This window comes from Chelonoidis abingdonii, chromosome 1 (assembly GCF_003597395.2).
Source record: "Chelonoidis abingdonii isolate Lonesome George chromosome 1, CheloAbing_2.0, whole genome shotgun sequence".
In the NCBI taxonomy this organism is placed as follows: Eukaryota; Metazoa; Chordata; order Testudines; family Testudinidae; genus Chelonoidis; species Chelonoidis abingdonii.
The window spans coordinates 170,601,532-170,627,993 of NC_133769.1; the positions used below are offsets into that span (position 1 = coordinate 170,601,532).

General features: G+C 42.6%; 1 protein-coding gene across 6 annotated transcripts in view; it reads left to right on the forward strand.

Moving 5' to 3' along the window:
* BBX (BBX high mobility group box domain containing) overlaps positions 1-26,462 on the forward strand; it is a 222,169-nt gene that overhangs the window by 103,432 nt on the left and 92,275 nt on the right. For all 6 annotated transcript variants that reach the window (XM_075072610.1, XM_075072619.1, XM_075072608.1 and 3 more), the window contains 4 exons: positions 5,177-5,347; positions 7,406-7,648; positions 14,014-14,212; positions 22,832-22,899. In XM_075072610.1, the coding sequence (XP_074928711.1) occupies positions 5,186-5,347; positions 7,406-7,648; positions 14,014-14,212; positions 22,832-22,899 (672 nt within the window). In that variant the 5' untranslated portion in view covers positions 5,177-5,185. The remainder of the gene's footprint in view (positions 1-5,176; positions 5,348-7,405; positions 7,649-14,013; positions 14,213-22,831; positions 22,900-26,462) is intronic.

The following is a 26,462-nucleotide window of genomic DNA, read 5'->3' on the forward strand; positions in this document are numbered from 1 at the left end:
ATATTAAGTTCATGTGGATTAGAGGTATTTTTTTCTGTTGTGTTAAGCAACCCTTGGTAATTTACTAACTGTAACTGTATGTCATTATGAGTATACTGTATCTGTGGAGCACATGGGCAGAATGGAGAGAGAACCTATTCAAAAGGAAAATGTTCAGCATGTGTTATCTCAGCTTCAGTCTGCAAAAGAAAAGTCTTATAGAATTTGGTAGAGGCTGATATCCTTTCTATACAACACTTACATCCACCTATGGAATTCTCTGGCCTTCCTGTTGTGAGAGACTTCTGCCAGAAGAAAGTACAAGGGATCATTCTCAGTAGACACTAACAAATTAAAACTACTGTGAAATGTGTAGAGCAAAGATTACGTAAAATAAAATGAGATGCCCCCTCCCCTAAAAAAATCTGAAAAGCTAAAACCGTTACAAAATAGTGATCCAAATAGCTTGAAAATGCCTGCTGTTATTTTCCTCAATGTTTGTAGGAGGGGAATGTGACTTGATGGCACAGATTATAGCTTTGCATACTTCCTGAGGGCATTTTGTCTTGTTTCTTTGCCCTGCTGCCGAGTTAGAGTGAAGACTGAAGGCTGGCCTTGTTGTGGGCCTCATCCTGCTCCCACTGAAATCATGGCAAAACTCCCATTGACTTAAGGGGTACAGGCTCAGGCCTTATGAGAGACTATTCCAGCCTCGATCGAGGAGAGACAATGTGTGTCTCTCTAAAGAGATTTACCTTTCTAATGTCCAGGATTTTGATTGATATTGGTACCACAGACCTGAGTTTCTTGTTCCCTTGTTATGGTGAGCTGGTAGCTGCCTTATTGAGAGTCTCATAATAGGTGAACTATTGCATTATAATGACTGCAAGGGTAAAATATATCACAATTTAAAAAACCCCTAATTCATTTAACTAAATTCCAGGAAGCTGAATATTCATTTTTACCCATTCAGTAATGTGCAGGACAATGAGTACTCGATTCAGTTAATTGCTTTTAAGGGATAATTAGGTACTCAATGTTTGGCCTGTATATAGGGAAAATATAAACAATAATTTGTGAGCAAGGGACAATAATAAATAAAGATCATGACGTGAATCCCTTACGGATTTTAGAAATGGCTAGTGCTCAGGTCCTGTTTTCACTTCCCTTTTCCAAAACTACTTACTGGATAAGTTTTCAGATCTAATTGAGAATACTTATAAAATATGCTGTGGGATCACTTATCTTTTGTGAAGATTTATCTTAATCCTCTTTAAAACTCGGGGGAGCAGAAAACTGCCTGTTAAACTTGATTTTTGAAATAGTAATGAGACTTCTAGTGCCGGTAATATAATTTTAAAAGAAGTATTGGTTACAGATAATTATCAGTGAAATAACTGACATGAAAAGCAGGTCTTAAATTAGCATTACATGGGAAATCAAAATGATACACACAACAATAAAATAAGTATCTTATGGGAAAGCTGCTAAGTTCCGAAGCATCCGGAACTGAGAGAGTCCTTGATGTGTTAATAGGGAGAAAGGAACAAATAACAATTCAAATGCACATGTGTGAAATTACCAAGATGGTACAAATGTTCACAGTTTTAAAATTACTGAACCAACTTCTTTTGAGGTTGATTTTTTTTCCCCTTTTTTATTGAGGAGTATTGAAATTACCCAAGTTAGAACTTCTTGAGGTAGCTTCTGACCTTTAGTGTGCGTGTTCCTCAGTGAAGCTTTGATCATATGGGGCAAGTGCCTTAGGTCATCTCCCCATACCCCCTCTACCCTCATGTAATTCTTAAGTGAACAAAAGGATATTGCCCAGACTTTAACAAAAACCACGTCTTGGACGAGATGATGTATGGAAAGTTCTATCTTGAAAATACTGCATTGGATTCTTTTACTGTGCCAACATGTATTCCAGGGGTCAGCAACCTCTGGCACGTGTACCCTGGCGAGCCGGGCCAGTTTGTTTACCCGCCACGTCAGCAGTTTCGGCGGACCGCGGCTCCCACTGGCCACAGTTCGCCATCCCAGGCCAATGGGGGCGGTGGGAAGCACCGCGGGCCAAGGGATGTGTTGGCCATGGCTTCCTGCCATTCCTGTTGGCCTGGGAATGGCGAACTGCAGCCAGTGCGATTGGCTGAACCTGCCGACACGGCAGGCAAACAAACTGGCTCGGCCCTCCAGGATGCTTACCCTGGTGAGCCACGTGCCAGAGATTGCCGACCCCTGATATATTCTGTTGTGGCTCGCTGATTCTTAAGCTGCTCTGACCCAGATATAAGTCAGGCTGCCCTAACTTATGAAATCTGTTTATGGATGCTTTCCAACCAGTAGAGAATTGGTGTAGTGGAGACGAGCTCTGCCCTCTCCCTCCCCTGACACAACTCCTGTGCCAGAAGGGGGCACTTAAAGGGGTTTGGCAATCTTTGTGCAAGTAAGTTTCCCCCAACAATGAATCTCTCAACTGCTCAGAGGCAGCCAAATTATGTACCCTTATGCAAAGGAGGTCAGAGCTGGGGCTGAGAATCTGGCACAATATTAATAAACTGTGTGTGGAATGGAACATGTAATTTGGACCCATCCAACCCCTCTTCTCATTCCTGACAGCCTCCTGGGGACCCCTGCCCCATTCAACCACCCCTTCTCCCTGTCCCCTGATCGCCCCCAGAATCCCTGCCCCTGACTGCCCCCTGCCGGCCTATCCAACCCCGCCTCCTTCCTGACTGCCCCCTCCCCCCCGGGACCCCTGCTCCCATTCAACCCCCTGTTTCTCCCCCGACCACCATCCACACCCCCACCTCCTGACACCCCCCGCCCCCTCCCTCTAGCCAACTCCTCTGCCCCCTTACTGCAATGCCTGGATCCCCGATGGCTGGCAGCACTACAGCCGCACTGCCTGGCTGGAGCTGGGCCACACTGCTGCTGCCACCACCACGACGCAGCACAGAGACCGGGTCAGGCCAGGCTCTGCAGCTGCTTTGCCCCAGGAGCTCACAGCCTCACAGCCCAGAGCATTGCACCAGCAGCGGAGTGAGCGAGCTGAGGCTGCGGGGGAGGGGCCAGGGGCTTGCCTCCCGGGCCAGGAGCTTGGGGGCCAGCCAGGATGGGCCTGGGAGCCGCAGTTTGCCCACCCCTGGCCTAGAACTAAAACGTCATCGTTCTAGTTACATTCCAAAAGCAACATCTTCACCATGTTGCCTTCCTGCCCTTAAATGATTATACATCTTTCCCAATAGCCAAACCCTTGTCCTATTTGAAGTTAATGATGAAATTTCCATTGGGACCAAGTTTTGACCATTATTGTTAGCTTGCCACTGAGAGAGAACCATTAGCCTTTCAAAGTCTTCCACAGATATTTTTACAGTCTATATATGTTATCTGTTGTCTAGATTCACTTGTTTTCCTATGTGTTTTTTCTGGTTACCATCAGTATAATCTCTACGCAGTGTATGTTAATGTCATGTTAACAAAAGGATGCAAATGAACAAACCAGAAACGTTCCATAAATAGTTGCTAACTCTTATCTTGGAGGAAGGGTAGATTGAATTAAACTAAGGCAATTTAAATAATTGATTTTAATCAACTTTTCATTTGTACTTCAGTTATTTTCTAAAGAAAGGTGCATTCTCATTGGTTGATATAACCATTAAAACATATAATTAAAAACAGCCTTTACGGTAGATTTGGTTTTTTTTTTTTTTTTTTTGCTCCCTAGTAAGGTACACTATAGCTATACATAATTATATAGCTTCATATTTTCAGATTCTTATTATTTTGTTGGTTTTAGTATGTTAGAAAATAGTGAATGATATATTGCTTATTTAGTAGTTTATTAACTTTTAGTTCATGATTTCTGTCAAGCTGTGTTAGGATGGCTACTGGGATTTAATTAAACACACAAACCAGCATACAAAATTTATTTTTAATAAACAAAACAAGCTGTAATATATTACATGAACTATTGTGCCATATTTATAAAGCTTGACTTCAGAAATTAGATGTTTTCCCTCTGAGTCTTTTATATAGAAAAGGAGCATTTAACTCCCAGGTTTTGGTAGAGGGTCAGGGATACAAGATATTTATTTTTATATAAATGTTTTAAGAGATTATAATAAATTTAGGCCTTAACGTATTAAATTCAGACTTCATTTTAAAGAGGTGTATTTTTCAAAAAGAAAAAAACTTATTATTTAAATCATGAAATAAAAAAAATCCAATTTAATTTAAAACAAAACCTGATTTTTTTTTTCAAAAAAGAACCATTGATATGTATCCACTGTGCATGGGGGGATATTATGCCTTGTTTCAAGATACACCTGGTTATCAGATCTTATAAGTAGCACCTTAAATTGGATGTTAACATTCAATAATTATGTATTTCAATAAAAGCAGATCTGAGACATTTAATATGAAATACAAATATGTAAGAGTGGTGGATAAATATGATCTGTACTGTGTGGGTGTGCACTTCATTCTTTCAGGGGGGTTTGTATTGTGTACATGTTCATGTACACAAGCACTTTGAAAATGTTTTTAGTGTAATTGCTTGTTGTTTGCTTCAAATTCATAATTCATCCCTTTAGGACTGAGAGTCGGATTTCTCTACTGCACTTGATAATGGCACTGGGGAAATCCTGTCTCATGGTGTCACAGGATTAAAAATCATCATTGCTAAATATAAGTGCATGATTTGCAGATGAGTGGCTAGCAAGATGTTCTGGTCCTAAAAGAAGGGTTTTCCTGGCTTGACAAAATGTGAAATACTGCAGTAGACAGGCTTGGGAGAAGCTTGAAGCCTCTTGTTAACTCACTTAGCTGGTAAAGTGTGAATACTTTGAACTGTAGATTGGACAAGAGTGTGTTTGAGAGCTAGATAGGGCTAGTGTCCCCATTATTATGTAGTCATAATCTGGATGTCACAGGTTGATCTAGTAGCTTGAAGGGAGTGTTAAGACAAGAAAGGATTCATCCACGGTGACCTCACATAATGCCATATTAATAACCTATTAAATTAAATGTCCATATATAGTGTTGTTAAAAAAATTGAGAATCTTGTGTTTGATAAACCTCTGAATTGGGTATTAGTTTGTTCAGCTCTTTACAGGATGATTCTTTATGCTTAACATGAATAAGTGAGCTACATGAATTTGGTAAAATGACTTTTGTGGCTATTTTTGTATGGCAGGTCACAGTAATGAAAGGCAGTAATCGGAATAAGGATCATTCAACAGAAGGAGAGGGAACTGGGAAACGACCAAAGAGAAAGTGTCTTCAGTGGCATCCACTACTTGCAAAGAAAATCCTTGACTTTTCTGAAGAGGAGGAGGAAGAAGAGGAAGAAGAAGATATCGATAAGGTAGACTGTCCCTTCCAAAAGATACGCCCTTACCATTACTCCATTTGTGTTGAGAGGCAGTCCAGTAAAGATCTTGAGTGGATCCTTGAGAGTCAGGAATATGGCTGATAAAATGATAACTTTCTTGAGTGTGGAGGGAAAAACATCATTAGTTAGAAATGTGTGATGTATTTGAGGATATTTATGTGTTTTGGATTTTGGGTTAGCACTCATTTTATCTTTTATTAAACTGTGAGGAAAGAAAACATCAGAGTGGATTTACAGTAGGCTGAGGAAACTTAAAATTTCAGTGTATATATTTAATTATTCAAATTAAGAAGTTTACCAAAGGTATAGTCAGGGTAACTCAACAGGATTAAAATGAAGAACCAAGACTGAATTTATTACTGCACCTGCGAACTGCAGTGTCTGGTCTTCCAGAAACTGATACTGTTTTAAAGGCCAAATTCAGCTCTTAGTTGCTTTCATAATCTGAAATAACTCTATATTCATTTACACAAGTGTAACTAAGAGAGTTTGACCCTAAATTGTTGATGATGGGTCAAATTCTGTTTTTATATATTTTTCTTCCACCGTGAATATAGCCAGTGAAAAGAAACGGCAGTCTGCCTTTGCAGAGATACAGGGATAAGCAGCAAATAATTATACAGTTTTCAGTTTCATTCATGTCTTTTAAAAATATGATACACATCTCATTTTACACTTACTCTGTAACAAAGATGCTGGCAAAAACTTTTAATTGAATGTGGTATATCTCATGGCCTGGACTTCACAGGACGCCTTACATCTATTGTACTTTTTTTTTTTTTTTTTTTTTTTTTTTTAAAGGAGTTTAGTACGGAGACAATGATATCCGTGGTTTAATATCTTCTTCAGGTGATAGAGTCGGTGAGATCTGTCTACAACTTTTGCTACCATTGCCCACAAAATTTGACTCTCTTCTGGGATATTATGGGCAAGGATGGGATGGTCCATCATTGGTTTACTACCTTGTCTTTGGCATTGTTCACAGCACTTGGTCTCAGTTTTCTTCCCCAAAGGGCCTAGGATCCCAAGGGACACAGCATGTGAAGTCCTACAAGTTTACTGTTTGTCCTGGTTGATGAAGGATGGGTAGGGAAGACAGGAGAGAGCATGATCTGCAGTGTCCCCAAGATGCAGTTAATACTCAAATCTACATCTCTTTGATGTCTGATAGAGTTGTGTTATGGGGGACAAGGTTGGGAGCAAACTGGCTTAGGCCAAACATGGATAAGACAGAGTGATGCAGATGAGTAGGGAGAAGTAACTAGAGAAATCCACTGAGGCTATGAGGGTGAGTTCTGATGGAGCTGTTCCCTCACCTCTGCTGATAGAGTTTATATTGGCAGCATCATATTTGCTATTAAATGGGCTTCCATGTGATATAATAGTACTATTATATCTATAGTTGCTCCAGAAGTTTTGACTCATCTTCTGGGAGGCGGGTCTTGCCACAGGGACTTACATCTACGAGCTCAAGGCTGAATTGCTGCAGTGGTGTTCCAGCTGGGGTTACCTTCTGAAAAGCATTCGGCAACCTTTTAGTTATTGTATGGAACGGTGCAGCAACACAACTTTTGAGCGGGAAGAGTTGCTGGAACTACAGAGTACCAGTTCTCTGTGATAGCTAACTGTTCATTTCCAGTGGCAGTTCACACTGTTAGCTGCAAGCTACATGGTCTAGGCTAAGTTAACTAAGAGGCCCTTTCTCCATTGTTGCATTGTGACAATTATGTAATGGGTTGCTCTTGCTTTCAGTACCTAAGGTTGAACTCTATAGGCTGGTGGCAGAGAATGGCCCTCACCCCCTCACCTGTTTCCTTTCTTAATCTGAGCTCAAGTCTGGGAAGAGAGTTTCAGAGTGAAACTTTGGCTTGAACAAGCTTTTTCTGTAGACATATTTTGGGAAGGGCGTGTGCATATCATTGTTTTAGTTATATATGTGTGTGCACAAATTTTAATATAATGAGTGACGCTTACCCATGTTTTATTGACTGACTTATTTTTTTTTTACCATTTCTCTTTTGGTGCTAATAGGTCCAGCTTCTTGGAGCTGAAGGTCTAGAGCACGATGCTGATGAAACAGAAGATGATGAATCCTCAGAGCAGCGAGCCCGCAGGCCAATGAACGCATTTCTCTTATTTTGCAAACGTCATCGCTCTCTTGTGCGTCAGGAGCACCCCCGTCTGGACAATCGTGGTGCTACCAAGATATTGGCAGATTGGTGGGCTGTCCTAGACCCGAAAGAAAAGCAGAAATACACTGACATGGCCAAGGAGGTATGTACTATCCCAGTTGTAGGTGGTTGTCAACTGAATTTGTGCTGTAAATGTCTTTTCTTCTGTGCATTATAATGTCTTAGCATTTAACGTGATATAAATATGTCATAGTACATGGTGTATCAGAAATTCTCAGAAGTGCCATTTTCTAAAGTAAGACTCTGTGCCCTGTGGGTTTTTACAGTGCTTTAATTTTAAGTTTGCTGGTGTGTGTTACTGTCACTAATGCTCGTGTTATTTTGAATCAGAGCGCAAGGGAAGCAATCTGTTTGTATCCAAACTATCCTGCCCTTGGTAATCTTCTGAATGCAGTGGATATAGAGCATAGAGCTCATGATACGGCATTCATATGATGCTAGCATGTAAATGGCATGTCGTCCGTTCAGAAAGGCGTGGCAGGAATGTGCCCAACGAAGGCATAATTAAAAGTCCATTCCATGTTAATCAACAGTACTGATAGATGACATTAGCTTGAACTGTGCATTTCCTATTGGTAATAGAACCTGTTAAACAATCCTTGTTGAACCAAAAATTCCAAAAATATAGCCTATTTTTTTCCTTTGCTAATAAAATCAGTGTTCACCAAATAGTTTTGCCAAATAATTTTTAAGCTGCCAATGGTTCATGAAGTGTTCACTTTGCATATTCATTGTTCTCTCTCTCGTGTGGAATTGATCAGGTGGCAAGTGTTGCTATGGCAGAATCCAGTCCCTGAATCCATGAACAATATGTCATCAAACTCCCTTATGTGGGAATCCTGTGAGAAGTCCCTCGTGTCATAAAATGTCTGCTTCATTTCACAATTTAAATGTGAGGTTTTCTGTGGGAATAACTTGCTGAGTAAATTGGTCCCAAAAAGATTCCAAGTGCTGACGCTGGAATGAGTTTGTCTTTAGCCAGTTATATAGGATAGGCTTCTTAGCCCGAAACAGAAGATAGTAACTAGTTTTTTAACATGGATTGTATGGAGAACTATGCAGTTTGACTTCAAACAAGGCAACTGCTAGGGCAATGAAAAAGAAGAACACTACGTCTGAGCTCATGGACTATAGAATAAGTGGTAGATGGAGCCTAAGTCAGAGCTATTTTTAGGACAATTAAGGAGACAATTGTCCATAACTTGTGCATATTATTTAGGATCATTTCTTTCTGTTTCCAAACACACATGAAGTTTGGATATCTTGAGGGAGGTGTATTAGATCACGTGGTTCTCTGGAGACCTGCTTATTTCTGGAGCTTCTGTCTTGGGACAGAAATAGTAAGCACTGTACACGGCATAGACATACTTTATAAATAAAAAAATAAAAAGCAGATGTAAACAATTTCTGAAGCACCCAGTATTGTTCACAGTCTGTGACAGGGTACTGAGTTAGATGAACTATGGCTTTATTCCTGTTACTGCAGTTCCTAACTTATTCTATCTTCCCACATAAACTTAGGCAGTGCTTTTAAAAATTAAGAAAAAGTCAGGGAAAAGATATAATACATATATTGGAAAAAGGAAAGAGGAAAGTGTTTTTACTTTTTTTTTCAAAATAAGTAAATCTAATGTACTTCTTTCTTTCCTTTTTTAATACTTGCTGAAAGAAACTTTTATTTAGTAAGGTTTGGGGGGGGAATAATTGCATAACTCATGAGAAGTGACAGATCTGGAACTATTAATCATACTGTTATATGTCACTGTTCCTGTAATGATTTAGTTTTTCTTGGCTTTAAGAACACATAGTGCATTCGCTATTGAAGAGAAACAATATATCCAAGGGAGTTCAGATCATTGAAATGAGTTCCAAGAATGTGTAGAAGATATAAAGCGTATAATTTTTATTCTTCAAACAGTTGTTCAGTGCAACAATAATAATTAGCAACAATAGTCTACAACCGAATGTCTTTAGTACCTCTCCATAATCAAGCTCACACTATAAAATAAACATAATCAACTGAAATCTCATTTTGAACTGTATTACTTCATGTTATTTAGTGCTTGGGTTTGTTGTGGGGATTCTCATGTGGGGTAACACAAACCTGATAAGAAGTGTTGTTTGCCTTTTCCTGAAGACAGTCAATTTACAGGCTAGCAGGTGGCCACCAATAAGAGGAAAGAATAAAATTACTTTCATATTGCAATTTTTTTTCTAAGTAAGCAGCCATCTAAACTAACTGACATTTCAGAAAATTATTATTTGAAATATTTCATAAAAGCTTTTCACTGTGGTGGTATTCTACCATTGCTGTCATCAGATCTCAAGATTTTTACTGCAAATGGTCAAACCTTTCAAAATTGGATTCCTAAAGTTAAACATCTAAATAAATGTTCTGAATTTCCTGAGAAGTGCTGAGCACCCAGCAATTCTCATGGACTTCAGCAGTTTTGAAAATTGGGTCATTTATATAAGTACCTAACCATGAACTTAGAAGCCTAGCTGTAGGCACCAAGGCCAGATTTTCAAAGGTGTTCAGGCACTTAAAGGTGCAGGTAGGTTCCTAATGGGATTTTCAAAAGCTCTTAAGTGGACTGAGTGCCTAACTCTCATTGCCTTTCTGTGGGAGTTAGGTGTCTAATGAACTGAGGCACCTAGTGGGAATTTCAGAAGTGCCTATCTGAATCTTTAGGTTCCCAAGTACCTTTGAAAATCTGGCCCCCATTTTTAAAAATTGTCACGAACAATTCTGAGAGTACATGGAATTTTTGTTAGTTTAAAACATGGAAGTCAGTGGAAGTTCTGCTATTGTCTTCAGTAGGAGTGATGGCAGGCTTTTGATTTGTATCCTGTAACCTTTGTAGGTCAGCTTAAACTTAAACTATGAAACTTTTATTGCACAAGGGCAAAATCTCAATAGCTGCTAAATACTTCTGGCAGATCCACATGTGCTCCCTGCCATTTATTACCATTATAGTTTAGAGCGAAAGAGCCATTTTCTCCTCAGTAAAGGTAGTCCTTATTCCCCAGTCACTCACAGCCTGAATTGTACATAAATATGTTTATCTGTTTTAATTATCTGAAAGCACAAAAGGGATAGAGTTCACCTCTTAAGAATGCCTCCCCACTGCTCCCTTTATATTTGGGCTAGAATTTTTCAAATAGCTTTTAAAAAAACAAAACAGAAAGGGCATTAGTGCTAAAGCCTTGTTGGAAAACTGTTAATTTTAAAATATGTCTTTGAATCCACAGTATCTGGGCCAGCAGAATTGTTTGGCCTCTTTCCTGTGGTGAACAGGCTGATCAATGCAGACTGTTGCCACTCAGCAACAGATTTGAACACTTCTCAGTGTGAGGACTCTTTCAGCTATTTCACAGACAGGCTCAGACTCAGACCTTGTTTTGCGACTGCTTTGGAAGCAGCATCACAATGAGAAGAGACAAATATTATGCCTTCACCAGTGGAGTTTTGCTAGATATGCTGGGAGAGATGTGGACTGTGACATGCATGTAAACCATGTCCTTCACAGTGTTGCCAAAACTCTTGGTGTTTTTTTAGAAAGTCCAGGCTCCTGAATTCATGTGATTTGTGAGAATATTACTTTAAAAAGAGAGAGAGAGTGTGTGTGTGTGTGTGTGTGTGTGTGTGTGTGTGTGTGTGAAATGTCTAGTGTTCATGTTTTCAGAGAAAAGCTGGAAACAACAATATAATAATAATGCCTATATTTTCATCAGTAGATCTCAAAGCCCTTCCCAGTATTCTGATCCTCACTGTGAGGTAGGGAAGTGCTATTATCCCCATTTTGCAGGTGGGGAGCTAAGGCACAGAGAGGCTAAGTGACTTGCCCAAGTTCACTCTGGAAGTCTGTGGCAAAGCAGTGAATTAAACCCAGGCTCCCACATGCCAGGCCAGCACCTTAACCACTGGACCATCCATCTTCCCCAAAACGCCAGTTTTGAAGGCTCAAATCCCAGAAGGGAAATAGAGAACTAGACTTCATTATTTTAAATCAATCTCCTGATTTTTTTTTTTTTTTTTTTTTTTAATTGGGTGTGTGTGTCCATGTCACCCCGGATTTGTGAATTTTGAATGCTTGGTGTTGGCAATACGTGGCTGACTGAAAGCCAGCAAGGGAGCACTGATGGAAATTTTTAATGCTTCTTCCAAGAGGTGCTGGCAGTCATTAAACAACTAATGACTAGGCCCTCACTCAAGAAAACATCCTGTGCTATGAATAGCCATACCAGTTACAGTGCTGCCTGGAGCCATCTATTTTTATTTTTATTTTGTTTTTAAAATGTTTATTATTTTTAAGAAAAGAATTGAGCATCTGTCAGGACACGTTCAGATCCTACTTGGGCTCCCAGATCATTACGAATAGTTAAAAATGAATGGTAATTAAGCAATAGCCAGGAGTTTTGTAATACAGAAATACGAGTAGATGATGTATTATGATCCTGTGAGATTATATACTTTAGCGCTATTGGGGATTTTGTGCTTTTAACTGTGTGAGCAGGAAAACTGATTCATGAGTGGGCTTGATGTTCTAACAATAGAAAGTAAAGTGGTTTCTTTGTGTGTGTGTTTGTTTCTTCCCTTGATGATGCTATTTTCATGTGATGCAAATTCACTATAAAATGAACTCTTCAAGCTGAATTAAAAAAAAAAAATAGGAGGTGCCACTGTCTTTAATTTTCCAATCTAATATGTGTTCCCCATTCAAGATATACAGAAAGAGACTATGTGGGTCAGCAGTACCTACACATTATTTATAGGAAAGCCTACAAATAAATAAAAATAGAACGTTACACAGTGTATTCACATAGTATTTTTGTTTTTCTGCGGTGAATCATCCATATCCATGCTACAATCTGGAGGCGGACAGTGACAGTTGATAGATTAAGACAGATATGAAAGTACAAGAGACACACATGCAGTGATAATACTGCCACAGAGCACAGACGGTTTTGCAGTTCACATGGATATTGATCTGGGAAAGCACTGGAGTAGCTCTGTTAGAGGATGGAGTTTTGAAAACATTTATTACCTGTTTCTAGTAACCAAAGAATTTATTTTCATTAGTTTTGTTTGTGTGCAATATTTTTTAAAGGGAATTCAGTGCTTTTGTGCGAAAGGTGGTTGGACTGATGTCACATGAATGAATGGAGCACATGGTACTGCACATGCTTTGAGTGTTCAAGGCCATAGAAAGTTTTCAAACAGCCACAGTGCATTCTAATGCTAAAGATCACTATGCATGGTGGTAAATTCTGATTATGAGCTCGGAGCAAAGTATCAGATGCACTGTCACAGACAATGAGACAGTATCTGTAAGTAACAGTTTATTTTCTCACGAATATACCTGGCTTTGAAAATAATATAACTAAAATATTGTAAAATACAACGTTGTTGTCATCACCTGCTTCCACCCCCCTCCCAAAAAAAAAAGTATATGCAGAGCAAGGAGCCATGAAATCTTGCTACACTTATCTCCAAATGGTTTATTTTCAAGCTCCTGATAACCAGTAAGGAGAGGAAAAACTCTTGCTATTTTTAAATCCTGCTGTTTAATAACTTCATCTTGTTAGGTTTGGCTTGATGGTCAGAGTGAACTCAAAGCACAGGTTTAGTGATTTGACTGAGACCTTTGATGAAACTCCACAATTAAGAGCATAAAAGGGACTCACCCCTGCAGTGCCTCCTGCTGGTCTCTCAGGAAATCAGCTCATTTCCAGCCTTGATGTCCCGCTGCCGCTTTTCCCCCATGTCCCTCCTGGACCCGATGCCCTGTTATCTGGGGTGCCGCCTCATGGCCGTACACCCCTCAGTCTCAGGGTCTCCCCTCCCTGGAGAACCCCCAACCCCTATCCCCACCTCACCTCAGTCATAGGCTACTGCCAGTCACCAACTCGCCCTGTTCCCTGGGGCAGACTACAGTACAAGCCACTCATCACTGGCAAGGAGGGTTTGGACCTGCTGCCTTTGCCTACCCGTGGGCTGCCCTCTGCAAGCCCCAGTACCCGTTGGGCCTTCTTCTAGGCTGCGGCCTGGGTCTTTCTAGGGTGGAGCCTCCCCTGCTCCTCTGCCTTTCCCCAGCCCTGTGCCTCTCAAGTACTCTGCTCAGGTCCATCTCCCTCTACAGCTAGAGAGAGACCCTGCCAGCTCCTGGCTCACTGGCCTTTTATAGAGCCAGCTATGGCCTGATTGGGGTGTGACCCCCAGCTGAGGCTGCTTCCCCAATCAGTCTAGTAGCTGCTTTCTCCCAGCCGCAGCCCTCCCCAGGGCTACTTTTAACTCCTCCCAGGTAGGAGCAAGTGATCACCCCACTACAGTGCTGAATTGAACAGTCTAGTGAGCAGGGTGCTCCCCATTGTCCTGTAAATATCAGATTGCCATGTCTGATATCAATATTTTCCTTACCACTTATTTTTTCCTTTCTTGTCTAGTACAAAGATGCATTTATGAAGGCAAATCCTGGCTACAAGTGGTGCCCTACAACAAACAAACCTGTGAAAACCCAGTCATCCACTGTTACAAACAGGAAAAAGCTATGGGCCTTCCCACCAGAATCTGCAAAAGATTTACCAAGTCCCAAGAAAGTGGCAAAGAATGAAGAAATGCCTCAGCTGAACTTTGGAATGGCAGGTGAGCTTTATGTCCTTGTTTCCTGTGAGTATTGTCACTGTCACTGAGAGCATTAAGAGAGTCTATCCTGAAAGACAGTAAGACTAGCTTTCTCCATTTGAAGCCTATTATAATTCTATATTCTCCATTCCATGTTACAATTATAGACCCTAATTCAGGGAAGTGCCCCTGTTTAGGACCACACTGAAGCCTGTGCTTAGGTGCTATATATTGTTTTGATTAGAGATGAACTTTAAGCACATAAACTCTATCATAAATCGGGGCCAGAGACTGGACAACATCTCAAAGTGGAGCAGTTTTTGGTCTGGATCATAATTTTTCAGCTCTGGCCCACCATTAGTTAGTTAGAACTAGACCTTTTCACTATAAATCAAAAATTTATACTATTGATTGTATGCATTTTCTTTCTGTTACTTCCTGTGGCACTGTGCTATGTTTATCAATCTCTTGTCAACAGAGACGATACACTGGTAACTACTAAAAAAACGTGGAGTTTTTAACAAGCAGAGTGGTCAGAACTTTCAGGATCAGGTCTTTGATTAATACGGGCTCTAATGTGCTTGAGTATTGGCAACTTCAAAACCTAAAACTGACACAGACAGGAAGTGATTTAGAAGGGATAAAACAACCTCTTTCTTTCCCCTCCCCTCCCTCACTTTTTTTTAAAGTCAACGTTTTTACACAGGATGTTACAAAACATTTCAAACTTGTTTAGCCTGTGCTCTGTGTGTGACAGATAAAACAAGCTCTCTGCCCTGGAGAGCTTACAGACAAAGGGGTAGGGGAAATTTGTGTGTGGAATGGGATTGAAAGGATAAAAAGCTTGTATCCATTTTTGCCCAGCCTAGTGGTATGAGAGTTCCCATAATGAAAACACTCCTCAGCATGAAGGAAGTGTGAAATGTATTTCAAAATGAAGTTTGTCATGCTACAAAGCTACATAATTTGTGATGCTTGTTATTTGGGAGCCCAGCATCAGATACTGTAAATCCCTTCATTCCATTCTACTTTTAACATCAGGAATAACATTAACCATCTTTAAATATTCTTGAGATTACATGATCAGCAGCTCGCATGGCTTATTCCTCCTGAATGTAACCACCTCCCTTCAGTACACAGTAAACCCCTACAGTGTCCTTTAATATAGACAGAGCTGTAAGCAACCTAGAAAAATTAAGGCTAGGAACTTAGAATCATAGAATATCAGGGTTGGAAGGGACCTCAGGAGGTCATCTAGTCCAACCTCCTGCTCAAAGCAGGGCCAGTCCCCTAAAGTGAAGCTAGTCAATCTCTGCAGATGGAGTTAAAACTGGGTAACAAAACAATCACTAGCTTTCTGGCAGGATCTGATACATTGAATGAAAAGGATCCACCATCTTCCCTAGAGTAAACAGGAGTCATCTATAAACAATAATAGGAAGGCTTTACAATTCTCGGTCCTAATGTTGCAATTAATTATGCCTGTGCTTACCTCTGCTCATGTGAGCAGGCTACTTGTGTGAATAAAGTTAAGCATAGTTCTTCGAGAGAGAGAGAGAGAGAGAGAGAGAGATGTCCCTGTGGGTGCTGCACTCCAGGTGTTGGTGCGTCCCTGTCCCTTCGCTCGGAGATTTTTACAGCAGTATTCGTACTGGTCGCGCACCCGCAGAGCCTGCCCTCCCACCACCCACTCTGAGTGTACCTTAATAGTACATGTGTGCGACCAGTCTCCTCAGTTCTTTCTCTACCGTCACTGGCCTGAGATGGAATTCAGCAGACTCGTTAGAGAATTTCTTCTCTCCCTTGTTCAACTTTGTCCCCTCCTAGTTTACCGGTATTAGTTAGCTACTCTTTGCCCTTCTCTTCTCTTTTTATTTTTTTTTTATTTTTTTTTTTTGTTCCTGTCAGCACAGTTATTTCCTACATGCCTGGCTCTCCAGGTTTTAAGCGCTGCTCTAACTGTAATGATGCCATCCCTCTTTCAGGTGTCCACTCTAAATGTATTAAGTGTTGGGGGGAGTCCCACATCCCCCAAATATGTGCCCACTGCCGCAAGTTGAAATCCAGGGCACGCAAAGACAGGGAGCTGCCATTAAAACTACTTCTGCTGCAAAAATCTCTCAGACCAGCCTCAGACCTGGGCTCTGACTCGGCTGTACACGGCAGCCCCCTGACCCCCACCCACCTGCCCATGCTTCAAAGAAAAGAAAACTTCAAAAAAAATCAGTCTCTCTCACCCGCAAAGGGTATTCACAGGGACAAGCCATCTCCAGGTACTGCTTGCCTTCATGCACTCCCCCGGCTGAGTACCTTTGATGTGCCGGGCTCCTCCGGCACCACGTGAAACCCATCTGCAGCAGTCACGCTAACCTCCGGTGCCAAGGCTTCAGGCTTTCAGTTGATTGCCTCTCACACGGCACTGTTCGGCACCGCAGTGGAAGCGGTGCCAATGCTTACTAGCCTGCCTGACCCCCTGCAGGCTCCTCTCGCTCTCCTGGCACCGTCAGCTTTTGAGCTAGCCAGCAGTGACAGAACGCTCAGGACACCAGTGCAGAGGAATCCCTCCTCACAACAAATTCCTCTCGCTCAGCCCTTCCCTCTCAGAGGTGCTGTGGCACTGCAATTCACACAATGGACCTCTTGGTGTCACCTATCCTGCAGTTACCCCTGCTTAACACCTACTTCTCTCCAGACACTCAGGCATGGTTCACACAGCCTTCCTACAGTGATGAGGAATCTGGGCTGCAGGGAGAATTTTCACCATAACAGCTTTCCCGTCCACAGACTCCAATCAAGAGAAGTCATAGAAAAGCTGCCTAGTCCTACTCCAAGGGTCCTGCCCCATGGTGCGTGAACCCCTGGATGGCACCACCCATGCCCTTCCCATTACAGTGGCAATATTGGGCTCCTTATACTCAGGACCACACTTATTATAGCACTGCAGCTAGGTGTGAGACCGGCTTGGTACCACCAGCTGACGACCCTGCCACTGACTCCAAACACTGGGCAGCCCTGTCACAACCGCAAGAGCAAGCACGGCTTGCCTCTGATCCGGTAGAACCAGTTGTTCCACCTGATGAAGCATTGCTTCTTCCTCCCCTGAAGTGTTCGGACGACTTCTCAGAATTTCAAGACCTCTTTAAAAGAGTTGCCTATGAGCTACGAATTAACCTGGAGGAAGTCTCTGAACAGCAGCATGAGCTAACCGACATCCTGCAGCCCTCCTCTTCTTCTAGAAATTGCATTACCTATCAGCCCTTTTAGAACCTACCAAGGCCATTTGACAAGCCCCGGCTGCAAGCCTGCCTACCTTAAGAGAGCAGACCGAAAGTACTTTATTCCTTCCCAGGGCTCGGAATTCCTGTTTACTCACCCAGCACCAAACTCGCTGGTGATAGGCGCTGTTAACCAAAAGAACAAACACCAGTTTCCCCACTCCACCCCTTCCGACAAGAACGGTAAGTGATTAGATCTGCTCGGATGTAAGATACACGCTTCTTCCAAGTTGAAGTTTCACATTGCTAATTATTCAGCCGTTCTAGCAAAGTACGACCACAAAAATTACAATAAATGCATGGACTTTATTGATCACATTCCAGAAGAAAAGAAACAACAATTTACAGCCATAGTTTCTGAGGGACAAATAATCTCCCGCACCGCTCTTTAAGCTTCCCTTGATGTGGCCAGTACTGCGGCACAGTCCACTGCCACAGCAGCTGTGATGCACCGAGGGTCATGGCTCTTGTCCTCTTCCTTTTCCCGGGAGGTCCAGAGTACCATTGAGAATCTCCCCTTCGACGGTGACAAACTGTTTGCCTCCCACTAATGACGTACTGCACTCCATGAAGAACTCCAGGGCAACTCTCCGGTCTCTAGGAACTCAAACCCCTACGACCAGAAGGCGACAATATAGATATCAGCCTTACCAGCGACCACGCTACCCTACGTTCACCCAGCAATACCATAGATCTTACGAGCAACAACAATAACAGCAATGCCAGAGACCTAGATACCAACGCCACCGTCCAACCTCCTCGGCAGCGTCTCAACCCCCTCTGACCAACAGCAAATTTGAAGCCTTGGTTGAGAGTATAGAAAACAAATTCCCACTTCAGCGCTTACACCACCTGCCCCGATTTTTGGTCATCGTCTGTGCCCATTCTTCCATCAATGGCGAAATATTACCACCGACAAGTGGGCTTTAGAGGTCTTCACAGTTGACTGACTATTCCATCCCTTTCCTCTCCCCACCTCCCACCCACCCTCCCCGTCGCTCTTCAGGGACCAAGAACTGCTCCTCCAAGAAGTACATCATCTCCTTCAGTTGGGGACAGTGGAAATCGTGCCCAAACAACACAGAGAGAAAGGAAGTAATGGGAGTAGAAACCTAACAGAAAAGAAAACTGGGAGATTCCAACCGATCCTCGACCTCTGGCGGTTAAACAAATTATCAAAAAGCAGAAGTTCAAAACGGTTACCCTCACCACGATAATCCCAGCACAGGAGCAGCGTGATTGGTTTTCAGCCCTCAACCTACAGGATGCATATTTTTTATGTGACTATTCACCCATCTCAGAGATGTTTTCTTCGTTTTACCCTTGGTTCGACACATTTTTAATACAGAGTGTTGCTCTTTGGCCTATCTACTGCCCCCTGAGTTTTCTCCAAACTCCTAGCTGTGGTTACTGCCCACCTCAGGAAACTGGGTTATAATATTTCCTTACCTCGACGTTTGTCTCCTCAAAGCCTCAACACTCAATGAAGCTCTTTGATCCATGCAGCTTACGTTCGCTTGCTTCCTTTCCCTTGGCCTACAAAGAAATAAAAACAAATCCACTTTATCTCCTACCCAACAACTGGAGTTCATAGGAGCACACCTCGATTCCAGAACAGGAATAGCGTCTCTCCTGCTCTATCGTTTCAACACCCTAAAACTCCTGGTTACAAAACTTTGCAACAGTCCCCAGGTCACTGCACGGGACTGCCTTCGTCTATTAGGCCACGTGGCCTTGTGTACTTTTGTGGTCAAAAATGCACGCCTATACATGAGGTGCTTCCAAGCTTGGTTGGCCACAGTTTACAGATCGAACGGTGGCTGCTGGCCAGGAGCCCAGCTCTGAAGGCAGAGCCACTGCCAGCAGCAGTGCAGAAGTACGAATGGCATGGAATGGTATTGCCACTCTAACTTATGCGCTGCTGCCTGCAGAACTTGGCCCTCAGTCAGCAGCGGCCACTCTCCATCTGCCCAGCTCTGAAGGCAGTGCAGAAGTAAGGGTGGCAATACCGTGACACCCTCCCACCACCACTAAAATAACTTTATAACCCCCTGCAACTTCCCTTTGGGTCAGGGCCCCAAGTTTGAGAAACGCTGGTCTCGCCTGTGAAATCTGTATAGTATAGGGTAAAAGCACACAAAAGACCACATTTCACGGGGGGGAGACCAGATTTCACTGTCCATGACACATTTTTTCAGCTGTGAATTTGGTAGTGCCCTACTTATAGGGCATAAGGCAAAGCTTAAATGCATTCAGTAGGCAGACATTCTGTACAGTGTCTCTCTTACATAGACATTTCTTGCAGTGTTCTGTTTTTTTATAATCCAGTAGTAATGAAATCCATTATCTGCAAACAAAGTGATACTCATGTCGTTAACTATAGCTTTGTTTCTTGCTAAAGCTAAGGTCACAAATCCACTTCCAGTATACCATTATGCATTTAATATTCTTTTCTGAATAAGCCGATAATGAGAGAGATGTCACTTCTTTATTATTGTTGAATACCTGTAAATAATTTTAAAATAACATTTACTATTTTAAACTATTTATCTTTCTTAGTTTGTTCTTGGAGCCTTAAGTAACACTTAAGCACAAGAGGGTATAAACATAATGCAGTGTGTTATCACATAAATCTTATTTTTCCCTTTTGTTATTTTATTTTGAAATCTGAAACCTTGGTAGCAGCATTTTTGACATCATCAAAAGCAGCTCTCCAACCTCTAGCTCTCTGCTTCAGTTGCAGCACAACTATTCGTTAGTTGCTTAAGCACCAAATTAAACTTTCACTTTCCACTAAGCTGTCATTTTTTCTCCTTTTGATTTTTATTTTTAAATACATGGTTTTAGTGTCTGTTGCAACTACAGTAACACATTAAAATAAAACCCTTAATCTTACCCTATAATTAAGAAAGTGCTCATTGAAAGGGAAGAGAAACAAGACCACCTTTTGGAAAAGAGAGTGCTTGGAAATGGGGAAAGGGTTTGGACCAGGCTATCACGCACATCGTCATTCCGTATTTGAAGGATGCCGTTCCCCCTCCACCTGCTGAATTGCCCCATTCCTTTGCTTTGATGTCCCCCAACGGGAAGGACAAGAACTGCTGCCTGTCAGTGCAGTTGGATTACTCTTCTGGTGAGGAGGGCTTTTAGAACTGGATAGCTTGGCCTAACAAGACAATATTTCTGTCATGTGACTGATTTCCCCTTCCCTCCCCTCCCTACCTTTTGCCTCCAGAGTTTTTCCATCCACTGCTTTTCACAAATCCTGCACCAAGACAATGTATTTCCTCTTTGAGGATTATTTTATCTTTCTTCTCATTACTAATAAGACTTTAAACCCATATTTGGCCTCATTAAGCTTTATCTTTCCCCCTCCATGAGAAATGAAATGGGAAACTGGAAAAAGGCTCCTCATGGTGCTCATTGAGTTAAGGCAGAAAATTAATTGTGCATCGACGTAGTGCCTGGAGTGACTCACTCTGGCATCAGGCAGTGTTCTTCAGTCACTGAGAGTCAGCTTCTCCCTCTTCACCCACCAACTCCAGTGGGTGACCTGGGGCAAATTTCTTAGCTTCTCTGAGCCTCTGTTTGCTCATCTGTAAAAGCAGTATAAAAATACTTAACCTTGTGAATGTAGCCGTTAAAGTTTAGAGAGGAAAAATGGTTGTGTGATTAAGACAATGGATGGGAACTTAGGAGATGTGGGCTTGATTCCCAGACCTGCCACAGACAGCTTGTGTGACCTTGGGAAAGTAACATAATCTCTCCTTGCCTCAGGGTATGTCTACTGTGCGTTGTAGCCCAAGGTCTGTGGACTCGGTGTTTTCAAGCCATTGCTTGAGCATCTATGCTACATTGTAGATCTGGACTTAAAATTGCTAGACCCAGGACTCAAACAGCCATGCTAATGCGTCAGTACTGCACTATGCAGACCACCTGACTTGGGTCTCTAACTTGACCTCTGTCCACACTGCAGAATGTCAAGGCTTAAACCTAATACATAGCAGGACTCGGGCTCTGTCCCACTCCCCCTACCATAGTCCTAGGACCCAGGTCTTGAGTGCTTGCTGACCTGAGTCAGGCTGATTTTGATTTGTGTGTGAATGGAAGGGGGCTTGGGCTCAAACCTGAATCAGAGCCCGGGCTCAATGTAGAGTGTAGACCAGGGGTCGGCAACCTTTCAGAAGTGGTGTGCTGAGTCTTCATTTATTCACTCTGATTTTAGGTTTCATGTGCCAGTAATACATTTTAACGTTTTTAGAAGGTCTCTTTCCATAAGTCTATAATATATAACTAAACTATTGTTGTATGTAAAGTAAATAAAGTTTTTAAAATATTTAAGAAGCTTCGTTTAAAATTAAGTTAAAATGCAGAGCCCCCCGGACTGATGGCCAGGACAGGGGCAGTGTGAGTGCCACTGAAAAACAGCTCACATGTGTGCCATAGGTTGCCTACCCCTGGTGTAGACGTACCTCATCTGAAAAATGAGGATAATTGTTTTCTCTCTCCCTCACTTGGTCGGTCTTGCGAGTTCCTTAGGCACAAATTGTCTTACTATACATCTGTACAGCACCTAGCATTCCAGGGCCCTGATCTTCAATGGAGCCTATTGGCACTACCCTAATATCAGTCATTAGTAATAATAGTAAAAAATGCTAGTATTGTGAGTACGCAGTGTCACTGTTCATTGCAGTGTCAACACCAGACATCATTTATTTGTTCAGATTACTTTAACTCTACCTAATATTGTATTGGCTGGGTGACATATGGGCAGGTTGCCCAACCAAATGGTGGTGCTGTACTGGTGCTGTGGATAAACAGAGGGCTAAGTTCTCCAGCGCTGTCAGCCTGGCATGCTTGAACACTAAATTCAGCTCTAGTTTAAAAATAAGTAAAAAGCAAACATGCTTCCCTTTTGTTAAAAGGAAACTTCATCTCTGATGCGGTCCCTCCTCTTTCCTTGTTCTGTAGCTGAGGGAGGGTTACTCCCCCATTCTGAGCTTCCAGTTCCATTGTAAATATTTGTGATATTAGTGCTGTTATGTGTATGTTTGTTATGAGATCATCACACTTGCTGTTTTAAAGATACCTATCACTGTAGTGCTTGGAACCTGTGGCAGTAAAATTGTAATGCCTTACAAAGGGGAGTTATGCACACAAATCCAATCAAATCCCTCAAACAGCTTTGAATGTCTATCCCAGAGGGTATGTAGAAATGGTTATTTGTGATTCTCTTGGGCTGGCTTTGTGGCATCTTGCTTTGGAGTGTTTGTGACAAGTAGGCTTTTGAGGTTTTTCAATGCACACAGTAAGTTCTTTCAGCTTCCAGATGAATCACCTTAATATTTGTTTTACTCTTGAACAGATCCTACGCAGATGGGAGGCCTGAGTATGCTGCTTTTAGCAGGGGAACATGCCCTGACTGCACAAGAAGTAAGTAACTATCTCTCCTCCCTTGTCCCCAACCAATCAGTTAGCAGGATGCTTAAGAGGAATATTTGTAGGTATTATTATATTAATATAGTATACATCTTAGCCAACATTTGATGGCACCCATGTTTGAGCAGCCGACTCTCCTCAAACCAATGAACACACTTTAGGCCTAATTTTGGTGTGTCTTCTGTACTGGGGCAATATAATTCCACTGACTGACTTCAGTGATATGAGACCCCTTATATCTCCCCATTAAGATATTGTTGTTGTCAAAAACAGAAGTCTGGAATGGAATGATTCTGTTAGATGGTAGATTGCAAGCTCTTCAGGGAAGGGACCATCTTGGCCTGCCTGTTTGTATAGGAGTCCAGGAGAGCTGGCTGTATTTTAAAGAATCCTTATTGAGGTTGCAGGAACAAACCATCCCAATGTGTAGAAAAAATAGTAAATATGGCAGGTGACCAGCTTGGCTTAACAGTGAAATCCTTGCTCATCTTAAACACAAAAAAGAAGCTTGCAAGAAGTGGAAGATTGGACAAATGACCAGGGAGGAATATAAAAATATTGCTCAGGCATGCAGGAGTGAAATCAGGAAGGCCAAATCACACTTGGAGTTGCAGCTAGCAAGAGATGTTAAGAGTAACAAGAAGGGTTTCTTCAGGGTATGTTAGCAACAAGAGAAGGTCAGGAGGAAATGGACTGAGGTTAACCTGTGTGATTACAGAAGATGTGGGAAAAAGTTAATGTACTCAATGCTTTTTTGCCTCTTTCTTCACAAACGAAGGACAACTCCCGACTACTGCACTGGCATCACATATAGGAGAAGGCAACCAGTCCTTCTGTGGAGAAAGAAAGTGGCTTCAGGGTTACTATTTAGAAAAGCTGGACCAAGCACAAGTCCATGGGCCCGGATGCACTGCATCCGAGGGTGCTAAGGAGTTGGCGGATGTGATTGCAGAGCCATTGGCCATTATCTCGAAAACTCATAGTGATCAGAGATGCCCGGATTGAGTGGAAAGGTCTTGATGTCGGTGGCTTCATCTAAAAAGGGAGGAGCGTAAGATCCAGGAGCTACAGACCAGTCAGCCTTCGTTCTCAGTCCCTGGAGGAAATCGTGGAACAGTCTCAAAGGAATCAATTTTGAAAAGCACTTAGAAGAGAGAAAAGCTGTATGCAGGAACAGTTTAGCATGGATTCACCAAGGCAAGTTCGATGCCTGACTAAACCTATTGCCTTCATACTGGTAGAAACTGGCTCTGTGAAGAGGGGGAAGCAGTGGATGTGTTATTCCTTCCTTGAGCAAAATTTTCGATAGTTCTCCACAGTATCTTGCCAGAAGGTTAAAGAATATGGACTGGCATGAATGACTTATACGTGTGCTAGAAAGCTGGCGTAGATTATCAGCTTCAACGGTGTTGATCAATGGCTCCATGTCTAATTGCAGCCGGGTATCAGAGCGACTGCCCCAAGGGTCACCTGCGGTTCTGGTGTTTGTTCAGTATCTTATTAATGATCTGGAGGATGGTGACTGCACCCTCGCAAGTTTCAGATGACACTATAACTGCGGCGTTGGTAGATCGCTGGCAGGGTAGGACAGGATACAGAGACCTAGACAAATATAGAGGATTGGGCCAAAAGAAACCTGATGAGGTTCAACAAGGACAAGTGCAGAGTCCTGCACTTAGGACGGAAGAATCCCATGCACTGCTACAGACTAGGGACCGAGTGGCTAGGCAGCAATTCTGCAGAAAAGGACCTAGGGGATGAGAAGCTGGATATGAGTCGACATTGTGCCCTTGTTACCAAGAAGCCTAATGGCATTTTGGGCTGTATAAGTAGGAGCATTGCCAGCTGATCGAGGCATGTGATCATTCCCCTCTATTTATTTGGCATTGGTGAGGCCTCATCTGGAGTACTGTGTCCAGTTTTGGGCTCCACACTACAAGAAGGATGTTGAAAAATTGGAAAGAGTCCAGCGGAGGGCAACAAAAATTATTAGAGGGCTAGAGCACATGACTTATGAGGAGAGGCTGAGGGAACTGGGATTATTTAGTCTGCAGAAGAGAAGAATGGGGGTAGGGGGATTTGATAGCTGCTTTTCAACTACCTGAAAGGGGGTTCCAAAGGGGATGGATCTAGACTGTTCTCAGTGGTACCAGATGACAAAACAAGGAGTAATGGTCTCAAGTTGCAGTGGGGGAGGTTTAGGCTGTATATTTGGCAAAACTTTTTCACTAGAAGCACTGGAATGGGTTACCTAGGGAGGTGGGGGAATCCCCTTTCTTAGAGGCTTTTAAGGTCAGGCTTGACAAAACCCTGGCTGGGATGATTTATTTGCGAATTGGTCCTGCTTTGAGCAGGGGGTTGGACTGGATGACCTCCTGAGGTCCCTTTCAACCCTAATATTCTCTGATTCTATGATAGTGCCTGGCACAACTCAGCATCTTTCCTGACCTGGGCCTTTGAGAGCTACAGCAATGTAAATATTTAATAATAAAACAATTACAATGGTCATATGTAAATTTTTATCTTGAAAGGGGTGCAAGTGCTAGCATATGTTCAGGGTATTATAGTCTATTCCTGTTAATTAGGGATCTGTGTTATGCACAGCAGGTATAAATGCTTTATAGTTCATTCACTGTAATACAAACATTTTGCACTTACATAAGACTTCAGTAAATAAAAAATGTTTTTCCATTTCTCTCTAGGTTTCAGTAGATTGGTTGCTACTTAGGGTACATTTGAGGGCCCAAATCGTGCATTTGGTGGCTCCAATAGGCCCAACAGGAGCATTATGAGTATTGTATGTCACGAGTGAGATTTTTGATGCCCAGATTTGAACATTTGGACCTGTGGCATAAATCCCTATTCCAAAAAGTATATAAAATTATGTTTGGCCATGGAACAGGGAAAATATTTTTAACCAAAAGCTGAAAATAGTAACAGAATATATATATGGTTTGTATAGATGGAAAAATTAGAAAATATTTGAAATGTATTGCTCCTTGACTTATCTGCCAATATGCAAGTTGCTCAGCTGCTAGGCAGAGGCATGGCTAGGCAGCTCTGCATGCGGCCTCTGCCCAGAGCACTGGCTTTGCAGCTCCCATCAGAACTGTAAAACCGGGAACCACAGCCAATAGAAGCTGCGGGGGCAGTGCCTGCAGGCGGAGGCAGCACGCAGAGCTTCCTGGACATACCTCCGCTTAGTAGCTGAGCGAGGGGGATGTCCCCGCTTCCGGGAAGTCCCCCAGGTATTGGGCCAGTGCAACCCATTAGGCAATCTAGGCGGTCGCCTAGGGTACTAGCATTTGTGGGGCGGCATTTCGGGTCCTTCTGCGGCGACCGCGGCGGCCAGATCTTCGACTGCCCCGGTCATCGTCGGCATGTAGGTTGAGCGACCTGGGGCAGGGGTGCGCAGGGAGGGCCATCTGCAGCAAGTAAGGGGAGGGCGTGGCACGCAGAGGAACCGCTCCCTGCCCCAGCTCACCTCTGCTCCGCCTCTTCCCTTGAGCACACCGCCCTGCTCTGCTTCTCTTCCTCCCAGGGTCGCGGCGCCAAAC